Source organism: Pyrus communis, chromosome 10 (genome assembly GCF_041283825.1).
Source record: "Pyrus communis isolate YQ-2024b chromosome 10, ASM4128382v1, whole genome shotgun sequence".
NCBI classification, from domain to species: Eukaryota; Viridiplantae; Streptophyta; class Magnoliopsida; order Rosales; family Rosaceae; genus Pyrus; species Pyrus communis.
The window spans coordinates 15,820,989-15,835,173 of NC_142574.1; the positions used below are offsets into that span (position 1 = coordinate 15,820,989).

At 35.9% G+C, this 14,185-nt stretch overlaps 1 protein-coding gene and 2 pseudogenes across 1 annotated transcript; 1 reads left to right on the forward strand and 2 right to left on the reverse strand.

Moving 5' to 3' along the window:
- Nucleotides 1-5,962: 5,962 nt before the first annotated feature.
- LOC148693580 (uncharacterized) lies at nt 5,963-9,086 on the reverse strand (annotated as a pseudogene).
- A 2,083-nt stretch (nt 9,087-11,169) lies between these two features.
- Nucleotides 11,170-11,679, reverse strand: LOC148693581 (uncharacterized; annotated as a pseudogene).
- Nucleotides 11,680-12,546: 867 nt separating this feature from the next.
- LOC148693582 (uncharacterized) lies at nt 12,547-13,188 on the forward strand. The gene is made up of 2 exons (XM_088678059.1): nt 12,547-12,831; nt 12,946-13,188. The coding sequence occupies exons 1-2, from the start codon at nt 12,547-12,549 to the stop codon at nt 13,186-13,188; spliced, it is 528 nt and encodes a 175-aa protein (XP_088534185.1).
- The last annotated feature ends 997 nt before the right edge of the window (nt 13,189-14,185 follow it).

The following is a 14,185-nucleotide window of genomic DNA, read 5'->3' on the forward strand; positions in this document are numbered from 1 at the left end:
TAATTGTAGGAAAAGGTTTATAATCCCTTCTAGTGATTGCACAGTTTTAAGTCTAGTATGCATTGGATGAGTAGAGGTAGATAAAACAGAATCATGATCTTTGACTATGACTAACTAGAGAAGTAGAGCTATTAATTTCCAGAGAAAAATGTACTTCTAATTGAGCAGGGTTGTGGACAGGCAACATGGCATTTGATGCAGGAGAGGAAAAAGGGGTTGTAACTTGGGGAGAGGCCTATAGTTGAAAAGAATCACTTGAATAAGAAACCAAAGGACTTGAAACCACCTAAGAAGAATCTTGAGCCTGTGAATGTGAAGAACTATGCATAGAAGAACCAGATTAAGATAACTGTTGTGTAGAACCAACACTTGTTGACCGAGATAAACCCCTTGAATGAACTGGAAACACAATTGGAACAAGTATGGGATGTCTAATATTGGTCTGAGCACTGTTTTGGAAATATTGTGTAGTTACAAGACTATGAAAAGGAAAAACTTTCTCATCATGGATCACATGCCTAGAGATAAACGACCTTTTTTTAGCCCTGTGATAACAAACCTTCCCTCTATAACCTAAAACAGATCCCAATAACACATATTGATCTGTTCTAGCTTCCAATTTATTCTTATTAAAAGACCTCAAAAATGGATATACTGATGTACCAAAAATCTTCCAAGAACTCAACACAGGATGATGACCAAATAACTTGTAAAATGGAGACTGCATTGCCAAAGCCTTACATGACATTCTATTGATAATGAATATAGCATGAGAACAAGAATGAGCCCAAAATGAGGCAGAGATGATGTAGACAAAAGTGTAATGGCAATCTCAATAATATGTCGATGCTTTCTCTTAGCAATTTCATTTTGCTGATGTGTATGAGGGCATGACACCAAATGAACAATTCCTTTTAACTCCAAAAACTTCTTAAATACCAAACTAGTATTTTCTCTGCCACCATCAGACTGGAAATATTGAATTGTAATATTGAAGTGGTTCTGAGTAAATGCACAGAACTTTTCAAAGATAAAAAATACTTGAGGTTTGTACACCAAAGAAAAGAACCAAGCAAATATGGTATAGTGATCAACAAAAGTCACATAGTATTTATATCCTTCAACTGATACAACTGGAGAATGCCCCCATACATCATTACTTATTCTTTCAAAAGGTTTAACAAAGACATGAGAATTAGAAGAAAATACTTGTCATTTCCCCAGCAAGTACAGACATGTTTATCCGCATCTGATTTATACAAGATTTAAGTATGAGAAAGCATAATATGTAATACATCATTTGTAGGATGTCCTAGTCTATGGGCCATAGAGAAGCTTTCACAACTTGACCTAGAAATGCCTTTGGAACTGACTAAAAATGCTGCTGATTATTCTTAAAGAAAAGACTCTTTGGAATTTAGTACAAGCCTCCATTACTCTTTCCTCTCATTACGATTGCCTTTGTTGGCTTGTCCTACACCCAAAAATCCCATTCATCAAGAATTACATAAACCTTATTATTTCTGCACAAAGTATATATAGATAATAAACTTGCAACAAGAGATGGAACATGTAAAACAGTGGCAAGATATAAAGGTTTAGAATGAGTTTTATGAGAAGATGAACTAGAATTCTTCACTAGTAGACGTTCTCCATTTCCAACCGTGATTGGTTTCCATCAAATGGTGTAATCATATCAAGATCATTGGCTTCTCTTGTCATATAGTGAGTAGCCCAGTATCCATGATCCAATCTTAATTGGGATTGAAATCATGTGTAAGTTGAGCAGTCATGGCAGTTAAGGTTGGTGGTGGAGGTGTTCCCTGATAAGCATAATTGTTGTGAGGAAAACAACTAAGTGCCACGTGTCCCATTTTCTGACAAATTTGGCACTCAAAGAATACCAGCTGTATTCATTGGATGTTGCTCATTCCTATAGTAATAGATAGGAGCTATATGTCTTCGTTTATTGCAAATTTGACATTCATGGATGATTCTAAACTTCTGCCTATTATTACCATTCCAGTTACTCCAGCTTGAACCACCATTGGACTAAAACTGATGACTACCAGAAAAACATCATTACCTCTGTTGGTATTATTTCCTCCATTGTATCAAGGTCTAGAATTATACTTTTAACCATTGAAGCCACCATTGTTTCTATGTGAAGAAAATTGTTGTGGCATATTGCCTTGAGAAAAGTGACTTCCAGTAGGTCCAGTGCCATTAGATCTCTGAGATTGTCCCACAAAGCCAAAACCATTAGATGATTGAAAACCACGCTGAGCTCTAGCATTAGATGACTCTCATTGATAGAATTGTCTATTAGCACCACTCTGAGAAGATTCTCCTTGACAAAATATTCTAGCCATTGACATTTGCATTGAACTTTGAGACTCTTTTGTAGTCTTCTTTGTAATCAGTAATTGTGCACGAAACTCTTTGAGAGTGATGGATGATTCCCTAGCCATAATAACAGTCTTGATCACACTATACACAGAAGGCAATCTAGCTAAAGCTGCCACAATTAAGTCATTTTCTGGAACAGTTTCCCTTACAGCCAACAATTAATCCTTCAAACTTTTAAGCCTTAACAAATACTTCTCAATAGACTTAGCACCTTTCTTGATTGTATGCAATTCAATTTTAAGATGATTGATTCTTGCTTTTGAAACTGTAGCATATCTATCAATGAGATTAACCCATGCTTCATAAACAGTCTGCTACCCACTACATACTCAATAGCTTCATCTCCAAGAGTTGCAATAAGTAAACTCAGTAGACCCTTATCTATTTTAACCCATTCACGATAGGATGTAGTGAGTTCTTTATTAATCCCCTCATCCAAAGAGATAACATATTTGGGGATACACACATTGGTACCTTCAAAGTAATCAAAGAGATCATATCCTCCAACACAAATCGAAACTGAAACGATGATTTTGCAAAGTTGTTATCTTGTAACCACATAGTAAGCATACCTAATAAGCCTTTAATCTTAAACACTAAGGATGTATTGTAAACTTCAAACAAATAGATTCACAATTCAGGAGCTTTGTGCTTAAATCTCACTAATTTCATGAATTGACAGAATATAGGCTTTGTGCCCTAATATATTAAGATCAAATTTTGAAAAACAAGCTTCATGCTCAAAGATATTCTTCAACTAGATCACAAATCTTAAGCAAACAACTGAGCTTTATGCTCCAAACATAGATAAATATCAACCAAATTCATCATTCAAGATTGAGAAATATGAGCTTTGTGCTTCAAATTTTTTTTCCAAGATTTCAAGAATTTCATCAAATCGGACATCAAGATTCATACAATAATGGCTTCGTGCCTTCAATTCATCAAGATTTCAATCAATCTACCAAATAAAAAGCAAAAGTATTTGATAAGTCACTAAAATTAGAAAAATTGCAAAAACTTGATTCGAGTCGACTTCAACCTTTGGTCTTGAAATTGGGGGCAATCCTTATTGTTCTCTTTCTTCTCTTCTTCACGTTTTCGGTAGTGGTCGCTTTCTCGCTCTGCCGGGAAGAGCCTTTGTGGTTGTGGCATCTTCAGATCTTAGAGCGACAATTATTGTTCATATTTGAGGTGGTGATTTGGTAGTTCGTGCGCTTGGCAAGAAAGTATGAAGAGAAACATCAATGTTTGTTGGAGATGACATAAACCTTTATACGTGGAACTGAAATTTAATGAACCTAATATTTGGACAACATGTCAATATGAAGGATTAGAGTGATTACACTAATATAAACTAATGATCAGAAAGTAAGGAACAATATGATCCTGATGAAACTAGGGTTTGCAATAACAGGTTTACTGCAAAAACTTGTGGTGCATGAAGGCCTTGTTCTTTTCTTCTCTGGGACTTGAGTATGTTCTACAAATGATGAGGATTGTATCAAAATGAACTAATCTCTGAGAAGAGAGACCATACATCAGTTTTATAGCACAAAGCCATAACTGTTTCATCCATCGTGGGTCTGCTTATGCCACGATGAGTAGAGTTTTTAGCCTACTCATCCTCTTGAGTTTGTGTGGTAGCTACTTCCCTTTTAAGTGTTTTATCATGATTAAAACACATATTACAAGTTCATAAATAATATGAGTCCATTAAATTTTCGTAACATATACAATAACATGGTTTTGTTACAACTCACATTATTTGAGAAAACCTTACATTCTCCTACATAAGTGTAACTAAAACCATATGCAAATTATGTTAAGAAAACATGGTGATCATTGACTTAGATTCACAAATTTCATAATGAGTTGAACATCAAATTACCAACTTATTAGTTGAACTCAAGAAAACAGTATACAATCATTACATAAGTACTCTAGAATTACAAACTAATCGAAGTTAGCACTGGTGTAGTGAATCAGGGAACTTTAGTAAGGAGCTTCAATTGTACCAACTATCCTCCCACATATGATTGGTCTCATTTAATACATTTCTGTATCCTTTAGTAGTTCTGCATTACCAAATATTTCATGAGCTTCATGAAACAACAAAATATGCATACTGTAAGAGATGTTTGCAACTATACCAAACACAATTATGAATTCATCGTTATGAGTAAAATACCATACCTTACTCCCACATTTAAACATGATCAAGACATGCTTGTAAACCCATGCTCGTGACATGTCTTTGAAAAGTTATACCATGTAGAGCCTCTGTTAAAGTGTTTGCAATCATGTTGTAATTGTCAAGATGCTCTATCTTGATCACTTTCTCCCTTACTTTATCTTGTACCTTCAAATATTTGATATCCACTAATCTTGAAGCCTCTGGTCTCCTGTTATTCTTGGCAAAAAAGACTGATGCTGCATTGTCACATTATATCTTCAAAGGTTTTTCAATGCTTTTCACAATTTGCATTTCATGAATTAAGTTTCTCAACCAATTACTTTGTTTCATTGCTTCAAAACAACCAATTACTCTGATCTCCTGTTATTCTTGCTTCTCCATGAGATTGCACCTCTACACATTATAAATACATAACCACCGGTTGACATTCTGTCATCCACACAACCTCCCAAATTAGCATTAGTGTAACACACCACTTCCAAATTCTCCACATGATGAAACCCTAGCATATACTCTTGAGTTTTCTTCAAATATCTCAAGACTTTCTTACCTGCATTCTAGTGCGCCATACCAGGATTTGGTTGAAACCTTCCAAGTACACTTAATGCAAAAGTCAAATCTGGCCTAGTGCATACCTGTGCATACTTACACTGCCTACAAGTGAGGCAAAAGGTTTGTTCTTTATGTCTTCTACTTCAAAGTCTGTCACTGGACACTAAGCCAAAGAGAGTTTATCACATTTAGCTATAGGGATATCTCCATTACTTCAATTGGACATGTTGAACCTCTTAAGTACTTTGTCAATGCAGTTCTTATGTGAAAGACCTATAATGCATTTGGATCAATTTCTCACAATTTCAATCCCTAAAACAAAGTGAACCTCACCTAAGTCCTTCATGTCGAAATTGGCTAAAAGCATGCTCTTAGTTTCGGTAAGGAGTTGAACATTGGAGCTTGCTAAGAGTATATCATCAACATACAATACCATGAAGATAAACCCTGATCTTGTTGTCGTCAAATAAATGCAGTTGTCAATTTTATTCTCATTGAAACCAAATGAGGTTACCACTTGATCAAACTTCTTGTACCATTGCCTAGAAGCTTGTTTGAGTCCATAAATAGACTTGTTAAGCTTGCATACAAAACTTTCCTTCCCCCTTTCAACGAATCCTTAGGGTTGTTTCATGTAAATTTTTTCATTAAAACTGCCATTTAAGAAGGTAGTCTTCACATCCATTCGATGCAACTCAAGGTTGAAATGAGCTGTGAAGGCAATGATAATCCTGAATGAGTCCCTGGAGAAAACGTTTATGTGTAATCCAACCATTCTTTCAATGTAAACCCCTTAGTTACTAATCAAGCCCTGTGCCGTTCAATATTGCCCTTGGAGTTTCTCTTAGTCTTGAACACCGACTTATTCCCAATTGGTTTCATGTCACTAGTTCCTTCAATCAAATTCCAAACACCATTTTGTGCCATGAAGCTCAATTCTTCTTCCATTGCAGCATACCATAATGTAGCTTGTGAATAGTGCATAGCTTCAGCAAAAGTTGTAGGGTCATCATCATCACCTATATCATACTCCACTTCATTGAGATAGGTCACATAATCACTGGATAATGTAGGTTTTCTTGCTCTTTGTGATTTTCTTAATTCAGTGCTGAAAGGCATAATTTCTGTAGGATTGGAAGAGCCTGTACCATTTTGATTTAAAATGTGTTGTTGAAATGTTGAAGTCTCAACTATAGGGATAAGTGTAGCAATGGCAGTGGTGGATATATATGCTAACCACTTGGTTCTTGAGATTGCTGAAAAAATGAAGTGTTGGAGGGAACAGTTATTGGCAAAACCAAAGGTGATGCATCATTATCATTCGATTGCTCCATTTCTTCAAAGGTATAGTTGTTCCTTGAGTGAGAATTGTATGAACCAGAGTCTTCCACAAACTTGGCATTATTGGTTTCAACCAATCTTGTGTGAGAGTGTGGACAATAAAACCTAAAACCTTTGGATTTCTTAGGATAACCTACAAAATAACAACTTGTAGTTCTAAGATCCAACTTTTTCTCCATTGGATTATACAATTGTGCTTCACATTTTCATCCCCAACTGTGTAAGTGTGCTAGACTTGGTCTTCTACTTGTCCATAATTCAAAAGGTGTTGATTCAACTACTTTACTTGGCACCCTATTGAGAATATAATTAGTAGCCTGAATGGCTTCTCCCCACAAGAATTCTGGAAGTTGTGATTGTGAAAGCATGCTTCTGACCATGTCTTTAAGAGTGCGATTCCTTCTTTCTGTAACACCATTTTGAGATGGTGTTCCTGGTGTAGTATATTGTGCTACAATCCCTTCTTGCTACAAGAATAAAGCAAAGGGTCCCTTTTGTTGTCCCATTTCTGTATACCTTCCAAAATACTCACCTCCCCTATCTGATCTTACCAATTTAATTTGTTTCCCTAGTTGTTTTTCCATTTCTAGTTTATAAATTTTAAAGCATTTGAGCACTTGAGATTTTTCAGAGATCAAATACAAATAAGTGTACCTAGAGTAGTCATCTATAAAGAGAACAAAGTAACAGTTACTACAAATCGTCCTTGTTGGAAATGGACCACAAACATTGGTGTGAATGATTTCTAATAGACTTTGACTTCGAGTGGAACTAGTTTTCTTGATTGATGCAGTGGTTTTTCCTTTAAAACAGTCAATGCAAGTTTAAAAATCATCAAAATTTAAATATGCAATACTTCGATTTTCATTAATCTAAGCATTTTTTCCTTTGAGATGTGTCCTAATCTTTGATGCCATAACATGGAAGAATCATTATTAGTGACTAATCTCTTAGGACCTAATGATTCCGCATTGAGACATTCATGAAAATAAGAACATTGCAACTACCAAAGATCTCCATTGAGTGATGCATAACCAAGCAAATTGTCATACTGATTTTTGAAAGGTACATAAAGGACATTGTTCAACACTAAAACATAACCAGAAGAAAGTTTTAACATGACTTGACCAATTGACTTAATAGTGACTTTGTTTCCATTTCCAACATAGACATTGTAATGCTCCTTACTTTGGTCCTTCATGTTTTGAAATCCCTGCAATGAATTAGTGATATGCACAGAACAACTAGTGTCAAACCACCATGAATGTTAAGGAATAAAAACCATGTTTGATTCTACTGTAACAAAGACATTTATGACTGGAATACCTTTTTTAATAAGCCAAGCTATAAATCCATCACAATCCTTTCTCAAATGCTTAGTGGAACCACAGAAATGACACTTTTTAAGATTAGTTTTATTAAATTTAAGACTAGTGCTAGTAGAGATAAGATCAATCTTAACAGGTATAGCAAAATTGGAAGCTTGTTTCTTGGAACCAAGGTAAGGAGAACCTGATTTAGTTGCAGCTTTGCCAATCTTAAGTGCTGCAGGTTAGCTTGTCCCAAAAACTTTTCCCTTTCCTTTCCCATGTTGCACCAGATTCACAGTCTCAAGCTTACTCTTCTTCATTCTCTCCTCCTCTTGACAGCAAATGGAGATCAATTCAATGATATCCCATGTTTCCTTCTGAGTATTATAACTCACCTTGATTTGTTCATAATCATTGGGCAGAGAGTACGAGGCCAAATGAACAAGATTGTTAGACAGATTGACAAGCTTAAGTAGATGCTCTTGAATGCTCCCCACACCATCAAATTTGGCATTGATCAATTCTGAGAGATATGCCCCAGTTTCAGCCTTATCAAATATGTTGTACTTTTTTTCAATCTTGGCCATGTATTGTTTTGCCAAGTCACAACTTTGAATGCCACCTCTGATGTGCTCTTCCATGGAATTTTGCTTGATCAACAAGGACATCTAACTAGCCCTTTCCCACTTGGAAAAATTTTCTTTCTCAGCAACTCTACTGGAGTTTGTTAACGCTGACGGATGAGTTTGAGTGAATGCAATGCTGAATTCCAATATACCAAAATGTATTTCAATGTGTTGCTTCCAGGTCTTAAAGTTGTTGCCATTTAACTTCTCAATGTTCATAAGATTAAGGCATGTTAAAACTTGCCATTAGGGTATGTAAAGATTCATTAAGTTGTGACTAATGAATGAAAACTGAAGTTCAATATCACTCAGAAACTATGGATCCAATCACACTTTTGAGCAAGAGATTGTCTATATAATCAAAAGTATGAATCTTATACATTTGGATAGCCAAGTATAAACACCAAAGTACATATAAAGTAATGTCCTTGGACAATATTGAGCATGTATATGTCTCTGGTTTCATAACTCACTATACATCAACTTATAGACAATCCCAGTAAATAGTTTATTTGGAAAATACTTTACTTGTTAGTGCTTATAAATTGCTTATTGTTCGTCTTTATTGAATACTCATGAAATCAAAATAGTAGTCTTGCCACTTTGGTGGTCTTCTACCAAATATTTCATGAAATCATTGAACAATACCATTATATCTCTTAATGATAGACAGTGTGTTGCCATAGAAATGCGCAACAAGTATGATTATATATTTGATAGTCAGGAAAGTCCCAAAACAAAAACAAATTGAACACAACATGATGGAAATGTGTTTATATTACAATCATAACTTAAACCAAATGAGATCGTCAAATTATGCAGCTGAAAAGAATTGCAGTAGTAAACATATGATCACAAACGAGTCTAAAATTTAAGTTGACCTGCTCTGATACCACATGTAAACCTTTATATGTGGAACTGAAATTTAATCAACCTAATATTTGGACTACATGTCAATATGAAGGATTGGAGTGATTACACTAATATAAACTAATGAGAACCCATAACACTTGCTGAGTTTGCCATAATGATCAGAAAGTAAAGAACGATATGATCCTGATGAAACTAGGGTTTGCAATAGCCAAGGTTCTAAAAGACATTAGGCGCTAGTCGGGCAGCGGGTTGGGGCCTAGTGCCTAGGCAGCTAGGCAAGGTCTAGGCCAGCGCCTAGGTGGACTAGGCGGATTTAATTAAATATATTATATTTCGTGTAAATAAGTGTCTATTTATACTTAAAATATATATATATATATATATATATATATATATATAAAATTTCATCATAAACTACAAAATAGATTGACATATATATTATGAGCTATTGGAACATAATGAAAACATGGGAAACGACCATATAATGTGTGTTCATTTAAGTATTCAACAAGTCTCTTACAATTTATTGAAAAAAGTAAAATGCAAAATGAAAGTTATCTATTTTCTGTCTAAGTGAGTTGCAACCTAGGCGGGTGCCTAGGCTGTCTAGGAGGGCGCATCAGTATGTCTAGGTTCCTTTTCTTAATTTTCAAACGCCTAAGCATTAATTGGGATGATAACCAGCCGCCTAGCGCCTAGGCGGGGATTTTTAGAATAATGGCAGTAGCAGGTTTACTGCAAAAACTTATAGTACATGAAGGTTTTGTTCTTCTCTTCTCTGGGACTCGAGTATGTTCTACAAATGATGGGAATTGTATCAAAATGAACTGGTGTCCGAGAAGAGAGACCATGCAGCAGTTTTATCGCACAAAACCATAACTGTTCCATTAATCGTGGGTGCAGTTATGCCACGATGAGTAAAGTTTTTAGCCTACTCATCCTCTTGAGTTTGTGTGATAGTCACTTTCCTTTTAAGTGTTTTATCATGATTAAAACACATATTACAAGTCCATAAATAATATAAGTCCATTAAATTTTCATAACATATACAATAACATGGTTTTGTTACAACTCGCATTATTTGAGAAAACCTTACAGATGATTCATGGTAGGTTTTCTCCTAACGATTCCAAAATCATAAAGGAGTGGTGCGGTATTTCCGTCATGGCGACGTTGCAATAGTTTGAGGAATTCATAGCCATGTTTTCTTGTCGTTTGTCATTTCTAGGTCTCCAGGTGATGGTACATACAATATTTATCTTGTGTGTCTTAATGGTGTTGGGTCTGACTTGTAAAGTTTAGGCTTTGTAAGCTTATTTTTCATGTTAGTTAAGTGTGGGTGTTCCATGGATAAGGAATCGTATTTATGAGGAGTTAGTTTTATATGCTATGTTACTTTCTTTTCTTCTTTTTTTTTGCGTGTGGTTTTGGTGTATGTTTGCTTGGCAAAGAGTTATGAGGATTTTTTCGTGCTGTAGCTTATTTGCCAAATGAGCGATATCTTTTGCAAGTTCATCAAAATTGATGCAAGACTTTGTGTTTGTGAGCATTATTTTTCTATTTGGTTGGATGTGATTACATGAGTGAGAACCCAGCTTATTGCTTAAGCCTTAAGCCTTAACGACTTGTTGGATGTTTTCAATGAGTCAACTCAAAGTCCAACCTTTTTTTCTTAGTGGTTGACTTCCATTTTAGAAAGCCCATGGCAAAAGAAATTAATATAATCAGGTTCAGGAAAATTTAAATTAACTTTTACTCCATAAATTTCATTTCCAAATAGCGATTGGCAATGAAAGAAAAAATAAACAATGGGTTGGATTAGAGAGAACATTGGTTCAATTCCCCTCACACCGCCTCTTTCCTAAGCAAAACCAACATTTCTTCTCCTAACAGCATAACTTCTGCTTCTCGGATACAAATCAGCCTTCACATCCACTTCATCTTCTCGAAAAGAAAAAGCCGTCTCTTCATCAATTCTTCCCATCCTTAACCCAACACTGTAACTCCTCATCCCCATTCCATTCACAGTGCTTGTGGGTTATCTAACAATTGGTATTCTATACACATCTGAACTCTCTACTGATGCAGCATTATTATTCTCTCTCTCTGCACTACTACTCTTTGACGACGCTGTTCTGAGAAGCTGCCTCAAGTCCTCATCGTTGTTAAAACTCGAAGAATTGCCACTGAAGCTCATTGGCAAATGTGGAACTTATGAAGCAGTGTAACCATCCACACCGCAACCACCCTAACCCACCTTTCCGGCACAATCCTCCAGACTCCTCATGTAAAAATTCATGGCCTTGGTCAAGGTCCTAATGGGTGCAAAAATAATGTACATCAACCTGCTTTGCTTCTTTTGTTGACTGATTGAGCGTTAGTTAGGATGGTTATAAGTAGCTTACTGTTGACTTCGCAACCACATAATCTGCCATGTCATCAATATTACTGTTGAGCGTTAGTTAGGATGGTTATAAGTAGCTTACACAGTAAGAAAGGTTGTTAGGCTACTAGAGAGGTATAAAAGGCTGATTGTGGCTTAATGTTTGTATCAAGAAATCATTCTATCAATGCAATATCTCTCGTCTTCTCTCTAGTTTTCTCTCCAATCTTTCAATATTCTCTGTATTGCTTCCTTCTTCTTCCTTCTTCTTCTTCCTCCCTCTGCAACTCTGGTTACTTTGTTAAGATGGTATCAATCGCCCGGATGATCCTTGGTGCTATCTATTCCGCTGACGAGTTCGTTGAAGTTCTTGGTGGTTCACTGCAGTTCTTGGGTTGCTGAACAGCGTATCAGGTCAATTACTTTTCTCCTTTATTTCTGCACACCAAGTGTTTGTGTTTTTGCATTAGTGAAGAATTATGGCGATTTTGGGTGTTTGTTTGGTTGTTTGTATTGGGTTCTTTTACGTATATGATTGAGGCCGATGCCAAGAATGTTTGAGTATAAAGTTTTCGTTGAAGTTGATAAGGCCGATGCCAAGAATGTTTGACAAGACTGAAGTTTGTGAATTGTGTATTGTGAAAAAGGGCCGATGCCAAGGCTGTTTGGGTATATAGTTCTTATTGAAATTGATAATTGCAGATAGTTGAAACCAGAAAATTGGTGAATTTCCCAAGCATATTGAGTTGAAGTTGTTGCTTTATTGCATTTGTGAAGTACAGTGAGTTGTTGTCTCTGAGAATTTGTGGAAATTAGGAATATATTGTTCTTTCTTGAAAGTGTTTAGCCATCAAAATGTCTGATAAGTCAGTGAGAATTGAGAATTTGCTGGGAATGCTAACAGTTAAGCTGCAAGATGATAATTTTGTGAAGTGGGATTATCAGTTTCGGTCAGTTTTGAGAGGGTATGATTTCTTGGATTTCTTTACTGATGAGTCACCCTGTCCACCAAAACTCGTGATTGATACTGAAATTGGAGTAACTAAAGAGATTACTGAGGCATATAAATCTTGGGTTCAAAAAGATATGGCGTTGTTGAGCTTGCTAATTGCCACTCTTTCCTATGATGCAATGGAGCATGTGATTGGGTGCAAAACTTCTCATGGAGCCTAGACAAACTTACAAGACAGATATGTTTCTATATCCAGGGCCAGAATAAATCAACTTAAGACTGAATTTCATACGATTCAAAAGGGTGGTGCTTCTATAGACAAATATCTGCTCAAATTGAAAGCAATTCAAGATCAGCTTATTGCTGCAAGGGAGAGAGTGATAGATAATGATTTGGTGATTGCTGCATTGACTGGTTTGCCACCTGAGTTTGATGTAGTTAAAACAGTGATTCTAGCAAGGGAAACTTTGATTCCATTGAAAGATTTCAGGGCACAATTGATTGGTGCTGAACTAACTATAGAAGCAAAGATCAAAACACTTTGACAAGTGGAATGGCTATGATGTATGTTCAAGGGAATCAGTCTAAAAGTGGGAATCAAAATGATGGTTACTCACAAGGAGAGAGTTCAAGTAATGTTTCTAGATTTGTTGATGGTCAAGGGTATCAAGGAAACAACAGGTCCTATAATAACAGAAATGGTTATAGTTCTTCACAGAATTATAACAGGAACAGTTATGGGGGATATGGTTCTTTTAATAACTCGAGGCCTTATCAGGGTAATCGACAGAAAGGAAGAAACAATTATCATGGATCTAGGAACTCTTGGAATGGAAATACGAATTTCAAATCTGGTGTTGCAGTTGAGTGTCAAATATGTTCTCGAAGGGGGCACACTGCTCCAAATTGGTTAAACATGAGTGATAGCGGTTCAAGTGGATACCAAGTTACTATATGCCAAATTTGTGGGAAAAGAAGACATAATGCTTTAGAGTGTAGGCACAGAAACAATTATTCCTATCAAGGTGCACCTCCACCTCCTTCTCTCACTGCATTTTCTACTCAAGCTTCATCTCACATGACTGCAGCAGAATTTGGTCAGAATGCTCAACATTTCTCTGCTGCTGATACATGGGTGTTAGATACTGGTGCATCACACCATATGACACCTAATCTTGGGAACCTAAATCAACCTGTGCAGTACAATGGTGATGAGAAAATCACTATTGGTAATGGGGAAGGTTTGACTGTTAATCATATCATTTTTGTTGCCTTATCCTCTATAAAGAATACAATCTCATCACATATGAACCAGCAATGATTATCTTTACACAATATCTTGACAGATAAGAGATTAATAGTAATAGTTGGAACATGTAAGATATTCTTGAGAAACAATAAATGTTGTGGAGTTGAAAGTGTTGTAGAACAATCAAGGGATAGCTTGCAGGTTCACAGGATTTCATCAAGTCAAAATTCACAGGATCTCAATGCTCATACCCATAGCTCTCCTACTTTCTTAACATCAACTCCAAGTACAAT